This window comes from Microcaecilia unicolor, chromosome 1, assembly GCF_901765095.1.
Source record: "Microcaecilia unicolor chromosome 1, aMicUni1.1, whole genome shotgun sequence".
In the NCBI taxonomy this organism is placed as follows: domain Eukaryota; kingdom Metazoa; phylum Chordata; class Amphibia; order Gymnophiona; family Siphonopidae; genus Microcaecilia; species Microcaecilia unicolor.
The window spans coordinates 45,656,595-45,673,591 of record NC_044031.1 but is presented as its reverse complement, the minus strand read 5'-3'; the positions used below and the strand labels follow the sequence as shown (position 1 = coordinate 45,673,591).

Genomic DNA, 16,997 nt, shown 5'->3' with positions numbered 1-16,997 from the left:
GCAGCAAGATAAAAAGAATCTGGACTCTGGAATCTGGTGTTGGCAGAAAAGAGAGATTTACCCAATGAATGGAGTTCCTGGGGAGGAATGTATAGAGAGATAAGAGTGGAGAGGTACTGAGGAGCTGCAGAGTGAATGCACATGTAAGTCAGTAAGAGGAGTTTGAACTTTATGCGGAAATGGATAGGGAGCCAATGAAGTGACTTGAGGAGAGGGCTAATATGAGCATAGCAACACTGGTGGAATATAAGTAGTGCAGCAGAATTCTGAACAGATTGAAGAGGGGAGAGATAGCTTAGTGGGAGATCTGTGAGAAGTAAGTTGCAGTAGTCAAAGCGAGAGGTGCTAAAAGTGTGGATAAGGGTTTTGGTAGTGTGCTCAGAAAGGAAGGGACAAATTTTGGTGATATTACAGAGAAAGAAATGACAGGTTTTAGCAGTCTGTTGGATATGTGTAGAAAAAGATAGTGAGGAGTCAAAGTTACGAGTTGATAAGACAGGGAGGATGAGAGTGTTATCCAGAGAGATAGAGAATATGGGAAGAGGAGAGGTGGGTTTATGGGAAAAGATAAGAAGCTCAGTCTTGGTCATGATTAGTTTCAGATGGCGATGAAACATCCAGGCAGCAATGTCAGACTGGCAGGCTGAGACTTAGACCTGGATTCCTGCTGAATTTTCTGGTGTGGAGAGGTAGATCTGGGAGTCATCAGCATAAAGGTGATACTGAAAACCATGGGATGAGATCAGAGCACCAAGGGAAGAAGTATAGATGGAGAAAAGAAGAGGTCTCAAGACAGAGCCCTGAGATACACCAACAGATAGTCGTGAACTTAAACTCAAAGTGTATTAAATTAGGCAATAACTTTTTCATCGTAAGTCAAAATTTTAATGTATTTGTTGCTGTATTTTTACTTTTACTGAAGCATTAAAACATGTATTTATTTTTTACTTTTACTTATGTACTTTGTCCTAGTACTTTGAACAACATTGGTTGTTCGGTTAAGCAAGTTAATATCTGAGTTAGGACATAAGGAACAAGTAAAATGAAGGAAGTAATTTTCTTTGTGCAGTAGGTGGCAGCAAAGGGATATTTGTAGAAAGAAAGGAATGAGGAGAGGTCCTGTGCCAGGAGTTTCACTGTCAACTTAGGCCTGAGTATAGGGAGGTGGTGAGAGAACGTTCAGAAGTAATTTGGTCTGTATCTTGCTGTAGAAGGAGGGACAAGGAATAAGTATTCACCAATCTTTTTTGCTTCTCACTGGTGTGTTGGAGTAGTTAGGTAGAAATGTGCATTCATTAGTGTACTTTTGTAGTTATGCACTAATACTGTGTTAACACACTGACTATTTTACATTATGCAATAGGATCTAGTTGTTAATAATGTGTGTTAACGTGCTAACGTGGAGGGGCATTTTCAAAATGAAAAAAGACAGATACAAATCAAGGGGCTGGTGGTTGGGAGGCGGGGCTGGTGTTTGGGAGGTGGGGCTAGTGATGGGCAGACTTATATGGTCTGTGCCCTGAAAAAGACAGATACAAATCAAGGTAAGGCAGGGGCGTAGCCAGACAACAGATTTTGGGTGGGCCTGGGCAAGAAGTGGGTGGGCACCAAGTGTTCTCCCTCCCCCCCCCCCCCCACCACAAAAAAATATCTCAGCTGGCAGGAAAACACTTCTTTCCACCTTGGCAGTCTGCAGCAGGCTTACGCTGAAAACTGAGCATGTGCAGGTGCCAGTATCATGGAGAAAGTCTTCAGCTGGCGGAGCTTGGGATCCCCACCAGCTACTGCTAAACATGTGCTACTGATGGGTGGGCCTGAGCCCTAAATGGGTGGGCCCTGGCCCACCCAGGCCCACCTGTGGCTACGGCACTGAGGTAAGTTATACACAAAAAGTAGCACATATGAGTTATCTTGTTGGGCAGACTGGATGGACCATGCAGGTCTTTTTCTGCCGTCATCTACTATGTTACTATGTTACTATGCAAGTTCGACACTTTGCTCAAAACATCCAGAATCCAGGTAGCAAATATAGTGAGTTTCAAAACAGCAAAACGTTTATCTTTTTTTTTTTTTTTTTTTTTCAAAAATGGCACTTGCTAGATGTTTTTGTGCTCTGTGCATTTCTCTTTTTGGTCCCTAAAGTGAAAGTATTGGTCCTTATAGTGAAAAACGCACATAATCAAGCTCTTGGGATGTAGGAGGAGCCTGCATTATTAGCAGACTGGCCACACAGACATCCCAGCACAGCAGTGGGGCATCCTAGGGGGCACTGCAGTGGACTTCACATAAAAGCTCCCAGGTACACATTTCACCGTTACTTCCTTATAATATATGGGGAGCAGTGGCGTTCCTAGGGGGGGGGGCGGTAGGTGCGGTCCGCCCCGGGTGCACGCTGCTGGGGGGTGCCGCGTGCGCCTGTCCTCCGTTGTTCCATGCTTCTTCTCTGCCCCGGAACAGGTTACTTCCTGTTCCGGGGCAGAGAAAAAGCATGGAACAACGGAGGACAGGCGCGCGCGCGTGGCACCCCCCCAGCGGCGTGCACCCGGCGGGGGGGGTGGGGGTGTTTCCTTCGTGGGGGTGTTCTTTCGCCGGTGGGCGGGGGCGCTACACCCGGGGGGGCGGGGCGCATCGGCGATCCGCCCCGGATGCCAGCCCCCCCAGGAACGCCACTGATGTGGAGCCCTCCAAAACCCATCAAAAACTTACTGTACCCACCTGTACACCATTACAATAGCCCTTATGGCTGTAGGTGTCACCTATATGTGGGTACAGTAGGTTTTTGGTGGATTTGGAAGGCTCACACTTTTCACCACAAGTGTAACAGTTGGAGTGAGCTATGGGCCTGGGTCCCCAGCACCGATCACTAAGCTACTCCAGGGACCTGCTTGCTGCTCTAAAAGGTCTGGTCATAACAATTGAAGTTGCCATAGAGGCTGGTATGTTCTGTTTCTTTCACAACTTTTGGGGGTGGGAGGGGGTCAGTGACCACTGGGGGAGTAAGGGGGAGGTCATTCCTTTATTTCTCCAGTGGTCATTATTACAACAGATCTAGCTCAAAATGTCTTAGTTTTAGTCCTGGACATTTTTGTTTTGTTTCATTATGGTCAGGGGTGTAGCCAGACACCCAATTTTGGGGTGGGCCTGGGCCCAAGATGGGTGGGCAGAAGAACTCCATCCTGTCCCACAAGTGATTTGGTCTCTCCCTCTCTCGCCTGCATGCCATATGGTCTCTCAAACATCTCTCTCCCCCATACCTTTTAAATAGCAGATTTTCACTGGCAGTGAGCAGCAGCTAATACACACTGCTCATGTTGGCCCCACAGCCTTCCCTCTGATGCAACTTCCTGTTTCCGCATAGGCGGGAATACATTAGAGGGAAGGCTGGTATGCAGGAAGGACAGTTGTTGGGAATTTTTGGCTGGTGGGGCTTGGGGATCCCTGCCAGACACTTCATAGGTGTGCTGCTACTGGGTGGGCCTGTTAAGGCATGTTAAGGGCAGGATTTGGGCATTCCTAACACTTAGACATGTTTCTACCATAATCAGTGGCACCACTGACCCTCTTGCTGCCGCATCACTCGTTAAAAAAATGGCTACCGAGACTTCCAGCGGCGGCCTTGTGAGACTTCCGTTGCGGCTCAGGGGAGTGGGCAGGAAGTCTGGGATAGGTAGGTAGGTGTCAGTTTTAATACATTTTGTTTTGTCTAAAGTTTCAGCATCAATAGCCTTTATCTCTACACTTATACCAAAAGCTCCTAACAATGTATCATACCAAGTTCATTTTACTCTACAATTAAGGCAATTAAGGGTACTACAGTATTTACACAGGTCTTCATAGGTGTAGCATTCACACAAGAAGAATATAAACGTGCTAATAATACATTGGTGGTCTAAATATCAACAATGTCTGCATTTTTGGGTCAACATTGCTGTATTGTCTGTCTCTGACTTGTGCAAGTCATATTAAACTCGTTTGTGTGGCAGGACTCCTTTCCATATTTGATAGTTGCCACAGGACACATCTAGTAAGCTGAACATGTGTAATTATCTTGTTGTCAGATTTCACTATGATTCCTCCATCTCCCAATCAGCTTGCCCTAACTTTTGGCTGTGAGTCATAAATGTCCACCAGGGGTAATAACCATACCCAAAGACACCATAAGAAGAAGGATTACAATGAATCTTACAAGGATCTATGAATAAAGCATATAAACAGATCAGTTATTCTCTAAGATAACACTTATTTGCTAGGACACAAGTCCATTCTTCTTGCCCAGATTGGAGGATTAGGACAGGGTTATATTATGACTTAAGGCATAATTGTTATACTAATTAGCCTTCAAAATGGGAACCATTATAAGTTTTAATAGTGTTGCCTGCAAGGATATGCAATTAAATATCTAGAATAAGTCTAGTGCTGTGCACACATATTGACATCCTTGCAAATTAGGTAAAGGTCCTATATAATCCATCTACCAAATTTGTTCAGGTAATTTTCCCCTTTATAATTGACCCATAGACACGTGGGGAACAGATCGCCTAGTCTGGTATTAACAGACCAGACATTCAACAATAACAGTTCTAATAACATCCATAATTAAACTAATACCACGATCTGTTGCCCACCTGTAAGTGGCCTTTCTTCCCAGATGTTCACATTTTTGGTGCACCCATTTTCGCCAAACCTGAGCAATTATCCGGCTCTTCCACAGTTTTCCACCTCGAGGGGTGTGATTTTACTTTATTCATCAGCCACTGCGCTGTAGAGACGTTCTAGAGTATCACCCTTGCAATGAGCATCTACATGAAAAACAGTAACATTAGGTTTTTACACAATTCTAAATATCTTGCCACAATTCTCTGCTTGCCACAATTCTCTGCCCCACAAATCCTTGATATATTTTCCAATTATTTTATACCAAATAGGTAGCTACGTGGCTAATCCATTTGCCACGGACCATGAATCAGTATATACATGACATTGCCCTAAATTCTCAGTTTTCAAACCCATATAGGCAGCATATAACTCTGCATACTGACTAGTTCCTCCTTCTCCACTACATTCTAATGAACGTTCTATTTTTGGATTGTAGGCTACCGCTTTCCACATTCTCTTTCCTCCAATATACTTAGCAGAACCATCTGTAAACCAAATATGTTGCTGCTCTTCATTAGTTAATTGATCATAGGCTTTTCCCCACCTGACTGGGCTCTCCACCCGTTCCAGGGGTTCTAGCCCAGTTTGTCCTGTTTCTGGAAGGGCTGCCACCTTTTCATGCAGTGAGGGAATTCCCCCAATCCCTGATTTTGTTCTTTCCTGAATATACCACTTCCATTTAATTATGCTAGCTTCTTGTGCATGCCCTATCCGATGAGGTTTTGGGGAACTATGTATCCATTGCATTACTGGTATTTCAGATCTCAGGACAACCACATGTCCTATAGTTAACTGCTTGGAATCCACCAGAGCCCAATAACATGCTAATAGCTGTTTCTCAAAAGGAGTATATTTTCTTTTCTCAAAAGAAGTATATATTCTTTTCTACTTCTAAAACTACTATGGCTCTAAAACCCCAGTGTTACCCAATTCCTTTGTTTTTGCCAAAGGCTCCAATTAGCATAATTTTCATTCACTGAGACACTTAATTCTACTTCTAGTTGCACTGGCCACAGATCTGAAACAATCTGTGTTGTCTGCTCAAAAGCCTGTTTTAACAAAAAACAAAACTGTTGCTCCTCTTCCTTTCACTCAAGGTCATATTTTTTCCTGATTGCCCTGTGCTAGCATTTTACTTATGTGCTGCTTGCAATTAACAAATTCCTATGCCTAAAAGTTTCCCTGCCAGAGACGGTCCTTGAATCTTATTAAGATTTATCTCCCATCCCTTGTCCTTTATATGTGCAATTAATAATTTCAAATGAGTTTAAACATAATTTTAAATCATGATATAAATGTACTCTTTTTGTTAATATTCCCTTCTTCATTTCTTATATTTATACCGCGTCACTCTTACAGCGGCACGCTCAGTTATCATTTTAACTGTGTAAATCACACATCATTCCAACTGTGCCACTCTTACAGTGGCATGCTCAGTTATCATTTAGTAACGTATTCTGGCAAGCATCTCATTTTAACTGTAAATCACACATTTATCATTCCAATTCTGTACTTTTCCTATGCTGTTTATCCCGGCTCTAACGGGTTTTCAGATAAGCAATACTGTTACATAATAACATACTAAATGACGGCAGATAAAGACCTGTACGGTCCATCCAGTCTGCCCAACAAGATAAACTCATTTTACATAGTATGTGATACCGCTCCTTCTCCCTTTTTGTTTTAACTTTTTGCCTGCAGCAAACCACAGCAAAAGGCAATGATTCCTTTAAACCGGAATCCTATTCCTCCCATTTTGACCACTCAGTGGCTATAATAGCATATAGTACCTCATTCCAGCCTTGGAATTCAACTATCCTCTGCATTCCTCTTAAAAAGTGTCATTACTTCTACGAATCCCATCCTCGTCGCCAAAATATACTGCTATGGATTTACAGCCTGCTTCACTAACACAGACTACTCAGTAATTACTGTAGATTCTTTTGGATTCGTATTAGGTAAATGAGACGTTTATTAGAGGTGCTAAAATCTACAATGATTAAGATATATACAATGATTAACTATATAACTAAAAAGAAACAATACCTATCTATAAACAATCATTACATCACTGATCTCTACATCTAAGCAATGATAAGAGTTTGTAGACCAGGAAAAGAAGCAATAAAACAATCATCACTGGCCCTTACATCATCCAGGCTCTTATCATCAGCTGGGGGGGCCCTGTTCACAGCGAAAGCCAGGAGTTTCTTTGACCAGGAAACATGGTTCTCTGCGTAGTTCATAGGTTACTCACAAATGAGCTCCCAATTTCACTGAAAGAAACTCCCCTTTTTATAAGGCTTAGAACTCATGTTCAGAGCTAAGGAGAATTACAGGAATGTACATAAGGATGCAGTCACATGCTTCTGGCTCAAGTAAACAAACCACTGGCCAGGTGGCTCATCTCCTGAACTCAGAGTATATCCTGTTTCCTTTCTGCACAAACTGAATTGATCAGAGACATGCCTTATCTTCCACATTCCAACTTGTTTTACAGACCCTGAGTGAACTGGTCAGTCAAGGCAGAGTTGAAAAACAATCTTTAAAATTCACTTCCACTACAGGAATCAAACCCAGTTCTCCAGGATCAAGGTCTGCTGCAGTAACCACTAAACTACTCCTCCACTCCTCATCCATCCTCACTGAAGAACCTGTGTGTATTTGCATAGTCTGGAGATGGGGAGGGGCAGGGAGAATAAGTCCATGAATCATTTCCAGAGACAAAATGAGAGAAACCAATCTGTGATTAGTAGACTAACATAAGAAGGATTGCTCAGGAAAGAGTTTTAATCCTTCTAGACTGCACAAGTTGAAAATAGGGATGTGCACAGGAAAAAAAATTAACTTCATCTTATTGTTTTGTTTGCTTTTTGGGCCATTTATTTTTCAAGTAATGTCATGCATTTCATTCAGCAGTTTAGTTCATTACCAATTAAAGGAAATGGAGGAAGCAATATTTTGGCATTTTCCATCCAAGTGTTATGAAATTTGCAGATAGGCATCAGGAACAGAGGCAAGAATACCCCAAGGTACCACAAATGGGGCACAAGAAACAGACTACTAACTGAGGGAGGGACAAAGCAGCAGGTGTACCCATATTAGCACCTCAGGAACCAAAAGAGGGGAAAGGGAACCATCCACAGGAATGGAGATCCACGATGGTTATGATCTCTAAATCACTTGTTGGGCCTGGGTATAGGGATGAAAAATTAATCAAATCATCCAGGAACCAAGCAATCGTGGGGTCAAATATGACCATTTAGGGAGTGGAGGAGTGGCCTAGTGGTTAGGGTGGTGGACTTTGGTCCTGGGGAACTGAGGAACTGAGTTTGATTCCCACTTCAGGCACAGGCAGCTCCTTGTGACTATGGGCAAGTCACTTAACCCTCCATTGCCCCATGTAAGCCGCATTGAGTCTGCCATGAGTGGGAAAGCGCGGGGTACAAATGTAATAAAATAGATATTATTGGAGATTCTACATGGAATGTTGCTACTATTGGAGATTCTACTTGGAATGTTGCTACTATTGGAGATTCTACATGGAATGTTGCTACTATTGAGATTCTGTTGCTACTATTTGAGATTCTACATGGAATGTTAATGTTGCTATTCCACTAGCAACATTCCATGTAGAAGCCTGCGCGGCCACATTGGTGATCTGCAAGGGCCGACTTCTACATGGAATGTTGGAATAGCAACATTCCATGTAGAATCTCAAATAGTAGCAACAGTGGAGGAGTGGCCTAGTGGTTAGAGAGGTGGACTTTGGTCCTGGGGAACTGAGGAACTGAGTTCGATTCCCACTTTAGGCACAGGCAGTTCCTTGTGACTCAGGGCAAGTCACTTAACCCTCCATTGCCCCATGTAAGCCGCATTGAGCCTGCCATGAGTGGGAAAGCGCGGGGTACAAATGTAACAAAAAAAAAAAAAAAGACTACACTCAATAGATGGGAAGAGAACATAACATTGTCACTGACACACTTATAAGCACAAGTTCTCAAGACAAACAAAAGCATCCAAAAAAATAGAGAAAAAAAAAGCCTCAAAGAGCTCCTAAATTAAAAACTTGTGAAGCTAAAATGCTTCATCACCAGCTAAAAATCCTCCCACATAGATATCAGTCTTCAATATAATCACTTTAGAAACAAAGCTCAAGGCTGTCACTTAGCTGCATAGTTGTCTCTTTCTCCCAGCTCACTTGACAACCATTTTCTACATCATAAAAAGCACGGCTGAACATGGTAGACACGCTTGCCTTGAGAACTTGTGCTTATTAGTATGACTGTTTAAGGGAAGACAGAAAAAAAAACTGGGGGGCTCTAGAGGAGACCTATAGTGATCCTGTTTGGATTTTGATTTTAGGCTAAATTATTTGCCTATGGAATTAATGGGGGCCTGGGCTGTGGAATCTGAGGCATGTGGCAAAAAGAAGGAAAACAAAAATCTTCCACAAGAAGTGAACAAACTAAAGCAAAAGTGAAAGTCACCAGAAAAATGTGCGTTCAAAACGGTAAATAACGTCATTAGACCAATGATAGAGTCCATCACATGTGTTTATTCATAATTGGTTAAACCTCAATGTAAATAATATTATCTAGGTCCTCAATGAGAAACGTGTGACTGCTATGATACAGGTACTTCCAGTAACTGTTAAAGATTTTTAGAGGAAAAGGCCTCGAGAAACCCCATGACACAACGTAAAGGTCACTCGGGGTTGGACTTCCTCACCATTGGCCAGAAAAACCTCTAAACTCTGTTGTCTAAGAGCTAAATAGTAATGTTAAACAAACTTAACTTAATCAGATCTCTGTGTTCTCTTTGAGCATTTGTGACCGTGATCAACGATAGCCAGCGTTTCGATTTCTGCTAAAAGTAAAGATTTCAAATGGGCTTCAGATTTTATACCAGTCCTAGTTTTCCTCCTACCATTACCCTACTGGAACCAGAGAGCTCTCCACTTGTTCTGAACATCTCAGGGGTTAAAACAGGTCACAGTGCAATAATTTAGAAGAGCCACTAGAGGTCTCTGCCAAAATCTTAGGGTCTGTACACATAGAGTAATTATTTTGATGAATAGATGCTTCATATACAGTTAAGTTGTAGTGTGCATCACCTGTGTTTTCCTATGCTAACCATTTTGACTTCTTTTCTATAATTGTGGTTGGTATGTGAATAAATAGCCTAACATAGGCTAAGGCCAGATGCTTTCACTGGCAACAATCCCTCGCACTCTGGGTGAATCCTTGAGAACACTGGGAGATCGCAAGGGAAATAGCTATCCAAACAGAAAAAAGTAGGGGCAGACAATGTTCTTCCACACAAAAAAGCAATTTTATTGTAGAGGCACCACATGTGCACAAACCTGACATGGGCCATGTTTCGGTGGTTAAGAACTGCCGGCCTCAGGCGTCATACAATCTGTACAGTTGTTAGCAGAAGATACAAATTGATGCAATGGTGCACAGAGTACGAACAGATATCAGCTCACTCAATGCTGCTGCGCTCAGACCCAACAAGGACAGGGTTGTGTGTGGAAGAGCATAAGAATAGCCATGCTGGGACAGACCAATGATCCATCTAGCCCAGAACAAGTCACAAGTACCTGGCAGAAACCCAATTAGTAGCAACATTCATGCTATACATTCCAACATTTTCTGCCCATACTTTTTTCTGTTTTTTCTTGATTGCGTTGGGTTTTTTTCTTTGCAAATAGCTATCTAGAGGCATCATTAAGACCATCTATCACTCCATAGCAATGAGAACTAATGTGTTCTTTAACTGATGCAGGTTTGAGAAAGGAAGAATTTACACCTACATCGGGGAGGTGGTGGTCTCTGTGAACCCCTACACGCAGATGGAGCTGTATGGGAAGGCCGTGATTGAGAATTACCGGGGCAGAGAGCTATATGAAAGGCCTCCACATCTCTACGCTATTGCAGATGCTGCCTACAAGGCTATGAAGCGCAGAGCCAAGGACACCTGCATCGTAATATCAGGTGATACTAGACAGCTTCAGCCTTCCAAGTGACCAATACTTTTTCTCCCACACTTTCTGCTCTTTCTTAGAGTCTAGCAGTTTAAACACCTGAAAAGAATTGATTTGATCCCAGATGCTGGGAAAAAGTCCAGTGCAAGGATCTGCTACCACACTGCAATAAAGACATCTTCATATAAATCATTACCGTTACCATTACATTGCTTTTTATATCCCGCAAACTTCCCAATTAGAGATTCAGTGTGGGTCACAATGTTAAGAAGCTGGGCATACCCAGGAATTATAAAGATAATTAATTCTAACAGAGTAAACTAGTTATTAGACATTACAAATTTACTCCTGGATTCTATATAAGGCATGGCGACTTGTGCATGTTACATTAGGTATGTGTCCAATTTACCTGCGCACCTTAATTGAGTAACAAACCAATCAGTGATGATAATTGGCTGATAAGCAAACAATTATCAGCACTAATTGGCAATAATTAGAATTAATGCACTCATCTTTTTCGGCGTATTTTAGGAAGAGGATTGCGTAAATTCTAATGCGCATAGCTGAAAAGAGGGTGCGGACATGGGAAGAGTGTGGGCATGTCAGGCGCATTCCTCAAATTTACACACGGAGTTATAGAATTTGGGGGAATGCACCAACATTTAGGCGCGGGTATTTACACCAGGGGCATAGCTACCTGGGGCCATGGGGGAATGGGACCCATAGATTTGGCCCTGGCAACCCCCACCGCCAACCCCTTCGACCCCCCTCCCACCACCAACCCTCCCCCACTGCCGCCGCTGTCAAGTACCTTTGCTGGTGAGGGTCCCCAAACCCCACCAGCCGAAGTGGTCTTCTCCGGTGCGGCCGCGTTGCTGATCTGCAAGGGCAGGCTTCTGTTTCTGTGAGTTTGACGTCCTGCATGTACGTACTTGCAGGACATCAGACTCACAGAAACAGAAGCCTGCGCGGCCGCGTTGCTGATCTGCAAGGGCAGGATGTCAGACTCACAGAAACAGAAGTTTGCCCTTGCAAATCAGCAACGCGGCTGTGCCAGAGAAGAGGACTTCCCGCCAGCAAAGGTACCCGACGGCGGCAGGGGAGGGTTGTTGGTGGGAGGGGGGGTCGAAGGGGTTGGCGTCGGGGGGGGGGGCAGGGCCAAATCTATGGGGGCCCATGCCCCTGTGGCCCCACGTACCTACGCCCCTGGGTGTAAATGTGTGCATTGGAGCTGGTACACCAATGAGGCTGGATGTGGACATCACCAAATATGCCATGCAGGGTTGTCAATTCGTAATAAATTGAGCCATAGTAGTGGTGTCATTAGCATCCGATGGTTCCAATAGTGCTACTAGACACAAATGTATTCTGCAAAAAAAAAAATTTTAATGGTCTGGAGCTGGGCATTTTGGCGTATCTAAATGTAAGCATGTTTCCCGACCCTATGCGCTATTCTATAAACCGTGCCTAACTTTAGACGTGGTTTATAGAATAGTGCTAAGCACTATTTTTGAACATGCCTATGTACAGAATATGGATCTTAGTGTACAAGAACAATTTAATGTGTTAGTTTCTGGAGTTTCAAAGGTAGCTGATTCCACCATTTGGCTGCCATAAATTGAAATTTGTTCACAGAAATGGTTTTATACTTACCATGTGCTGGGCTGGAATAGGGTATGTAGGTTCTAAATATCACCTGGATGTGCCCAATCTATTATGATTGGCAATACAATTCAATTATTCATGTAATCTGGCATTTCACCATGAATAATTGGGGGAAAAACATAGTTTAAAAACTGTTCTAGCCTCCATGGCTGTAAAGTAATCACACTCAGAAATTAATACATATTGTGTGAAAAGAGATGCCCCGAAAGTCTTAATTCACCCATTGCACAACTTTGCTAGCATTGCAGTTGTTTTTTTGGGTGATACTTTAGTCTTCATTTATCTGGATCCCTCTTGAGTGGAGTGGAGGAGTGGCCTAGTGGTTAGGGTGGTGGACTTTGGTCCTGGGGAACTGAGGAACTGAGTTCAATTCCCACTCCAGGCACAGGCAGCTCCTTGTGACTCTGGGCAAGTCACTTAACCCTCCATTGCTCCATGTAAGCTTGAGCCTGCCATGAGTGGGAAAGCACAGGGTACAAATGTAAGAAAATAGATACTATTGGAGATTCTACATGGAATGTTGCTACTTTTGGAAATTCTACATGGAATGTTGCTATTCCACTAGCAACATTCCATGTAGAAGGCTGCGCAGGCTTCTGTTTCTGTGAGTCTGACGTCCTGCACGTACGTGCAGGACGTCAGACTCACAGAAACAGAAGCCTGCGCGGCCACATTGGTGATCTGCAAGGGCCGACTTCTACATGGAATGTTGCTACTATTGGAGATTCTAGGTGGAATGTTAATGTTACTATTCCACTAGCAACATTCCATGTAGAAGGCTGCGCAGGCTTCTGCTTCTGTGAGTCTGACATGCAGGACGTCAGACTCACAGAAACAGAAGCCTGCATGGCTGCAAGGGCAGGCTTCTACATGGAATGTGCTAGTGGAGGAGTGGCCTAGTGGTTAGGGTGGTGGACTTTGGTCCTGGGGAACTGAGGAACTGAGTTCAATTCCCACTCCAGGCACAGACAGCTCCTTGTGACTCTGGGCAAGTCACTTAACCCTCCATTGCCCCCTGTAAGCTGCATTGAGCCTGTCATGAGTGGGAAAGCACGGGGTACAAATGTAATAAAAAAATAATCCCCCTAATTCTAGAAACTTGCATGCCCAACTTTACACTTATGGGTAGACAGTAAATGGCACCTAAGGTAGACCCTGGAATACAGGGCGCTAATCTACAACAGTAGTTCCATGTGAAGTTGCTATCATAGAATACTAGAGTCTACATTTTTGTGCCTAATTTTAGGTGTGAGTATTTATGTCAGCCAAAGGCTGGAGTAAATGCTTGTGCCTAACTACTAGAATTTAGGTGCATAAATGAAAGTATTCTATAAAACCATGCATCAATGCTGGGCACGCCCCTGACCTGCCCATGCCTCTCCCATGGTCACACTCCTGAGTCACCCATTCCCCTCCCCTGGCCATGACCTTGACCCACCCATGCCCCTCCCTTGGTCACACAACCCATGCCCCTGCTATAACCACACCCCTGACCAGCCCATGTCCCTCCCCTGACCTGCCCATGCCCCTCCCTTGTCCATGCCCCTCACCTACCCATGTCCCTCCCCTGGTCACACCCCTGAGTCACCCATGCCCTATCCCATAGCCACACCCCTGACCAGCCCATGTCCCTTCTCTGTCCATGACCCTGAGGCACCCATGCCCCTCCTCTGGCCATGCTCCTCCCCTGTCCATGACCCTGACCCATCCATGCCCCTCCCCTGGTCACACCCCCATGCCCTATCCCATAGCCACACCCCTGACCAGCCCATGTCCCTTCTCTGTCCATGACCCTGAGGCACCCATGCCCCTCCTCTGGCCATGCTCCTCCCCTGTCCATGACCCTGACCCATCCATGCCCCTCCCCTGGTCACACCCCCATGCCCTATCCCATAGCCACACCCCTGACCAGCCCATGTCCCTTCTCTGTCCACGACCCTGAGGCACCCATGCCCCTCCTCTGGCCATGCTCCTCCCCTGTCCATGACCCTGACCCATCCATGCCCCTCCCCTGGTCACACCCCTGAGTCACCCATGCCCTATACCCATAGCCACACCCCTGACCAGCCCATGTCCCCATAATAGACTCTAATTTCTGTTAATTGGCACCAGTTAGCAGTTACACACTTAGAATTCTACAAACGCATACACAAAATCTATAGCATGCAACTGCAAGAGAAGCTTGGGCAGGTCAGGGACATAAGTGACTCAGGGGTGTGACCAGGGGAGGGGTATGGCTAGGAGAAGGGCATGGATGGGTGGAGTGGAGGAGTAGCCTAGTGGTTAGGGTGGTGGACTTTGCTCCTGGAGAACTGAGTTCATTTCCCATGTCAGGCACAGGCAGCTCCTTGTGACTCTGGGCAAGTCACTTAACCCTCCATTGCCCCATGTAAGCCGCATTGAGCCTGCCATGAGTGGGAAAGCACAGGGTACAAATGTAATAAAATAGATACTATTGGAGATTCTACATGGAATGTTGCTACTTTTGGAATTTCTACATGGAATGTTGCTATTCCACTAGCAACATTCCATGTAGAAGGCTGCGCAGGCTTCTGCTTCTGTGAGTCTGACGTCCTGCACGTACATGCAGGACGTCAGACTCACAGAAACAGAAGCCTGCGCGGCCACATTGGTGATCTGCAAGGGCCGACTTCTACATGGAATGTTGCTAGTGGAATAGCAACATTCCATGTAGAATCTCAAATAGTAGCAACAGTGGAGGAGTGGCCTAGTGGTTAGGGTGGTGGACTTTGGTCCTGGGGAACTGAGGAACAGGCAGCTCCTTGTGACTCTGGGCAAGTCACTTAACCCTCCATTGCCCCATGTAAGCCGCATTGAGCCTGCCATGAGTGGGAAAAGTGCGGGGTACAAATGTAACAAAAATAAAATAGATACTATTGGAGATTCTACATGGAATGTTGCTACTATTGGAGATTCTACATGGAATGTTGCTATTCCACTAGCAACATTCCATGTAGAAGGCTGCGCAGGCTTCTGTTTCTCTGAGTCTGACGTCCTGCACGTATGTGCAGGACGTCAGACTCACAGAAGCAGAAGCCTGCGCGGCCACATTGATGATCTGCAAGGGCCGACTTCTACATGGAATGTTGGAATAGCAACATTCCATGTAGAATCTCAAATAGTAGCAACAGTGGAGGAGTGGCCTAGTGGTTAGGGTGGTGGACTTTGGTCCTGGGGAACTGAGGAACTGAGTTTGATTCCCACTTCAGGTACAGGCAGCTCCTTGTGACTCTGGGCAAGTCACTTAACCCTCCATTGCCCCATGTAAGCCGCATTGAGCCTGCCATGAGTGGGAAAGCGCGGGGTACAAATGTAATAAAATAGATACTATTGGAGATTCTACATGGAATGTTGCTACTATTGTTGGAGATTCTACATGGAATGTGTGTTGCTATTCCACTAGCAGCATTCCATGTAGAAGGCTGCGCAGGCTTCTGTTTCTGCGAGTCTGACGTCCTGCGACGTCAGACTCACAGAAGCAGAAGCCTGCACGGCCACATTGGTGATCTGCAAGGGCCGACTTCTACATGGCATGTTGCCAGTGGAGGAGTGGCCTAGTGGTTAGGGTGATGGACTTTGGTCCTGGGGAACTGAGGAACTGAGTTTGATTCCCACTTCAGGCACAGGCAGCTCCTTGTGACTCTGGGCAAGTCACTTAACCCTCCATTGCCCCATGTAAGCCGCATTGAGCCTGCCATGAGTGGGAAAGCGCGGGGTACAAATGTAACAAAAAAAAAAAAGTGCATGGCCAGGGGAAGGGAATGGATGACACATGGGTGTGACCAGGGGATGGGCATGGGTGCCTAGCACTTATGCACGTGGGTTACAGAACAATTACATGCCTAACTGCCTACATTTAGGTACATGGCTAGTGTAAATGCTTTCACCTAAAGGTAGGCACATAACTGCAGACTTATGCTAGTGATTCTCCCTTCTACAGTCTACTACTACTAGTGATCACCGCTTTTGGACCCTGCATAGCCTGTTGTCTTGCACTTAATATCTCTTATGTATCTTTTCAAGGTGAGAGTGGAGCTGGGAAAACGGAGGCCAGTAAATATATTATGCAGTACATAGCGGCCATCACCAACCCCAACCAGAGGGCTGAGGTGGAAAGGTGAGAACCAAAGTTTTCATGTAAAGGGCCATTGAACAAAGCACCACACAGATACCCATAAACTATCTGGGGGTAGGAAATGCTCTTTCCCCTTCACGGGACTCGATGGAAAGGGAACCGCTACTGCTACTTACCATTTCTATAGTGCTACTAGACACAGCACTATAAACTAAGCACGAATGAGAGAGTCTCTGTTCGACAGAGCTTAAAAGCTAATCGAGACAGACAAAACAGGACAAATAAGGAATTAGGGAGTTTCATTTAATTTGGGAACGATTAAAACAACATGGGTATTGAACAGGTGAATAATTGGTTAAGAATTAAAAGCAAACTCAAAAAAGATTGTCTTTGAGCCTGGATTTGTATAGGGTCACGTCACGGCAAATGAAAATGAGTTGCAAAAACATGAAATTCTGTGTTTCTTCATGTACTGTCAATAGTACTCACTCTTCTGAAAGTGCACACATGCATGAACCATTGCACAAGTGTGAACAGTGCATGACCGCACACACTATTGGGAGCAAGTGTGCACTGTAGGCACATCTCTCT

The 16,997-nt window shown here is 44.7% G+C and overlaps 1 protein-coding gene across 1 annotated transcript in view; it reads left to right on the top strand.

Annotated features, from left to right (window-relative positions):
- Positions 1-16,997, top strand: part of MYO1G (myosin IG) — a 367,932-nt gene that overhangs the window by 35,824 nt on the left and 315,111 nt on the right. The window contains exons 2-3 of the mRNA XM_030196702.1: positions 10,447-10,655; positions 16,355-16,448. Of these exons, the coding sequence (XP_030052562.1) occupies positions 10,447-10,655; positions 16,355-16,448 (303 nt within the window). The remainder of the gene's footprint in view (positions 1-10,446; positions 10,656-16,354; positions 16,449-16,997) is intronic.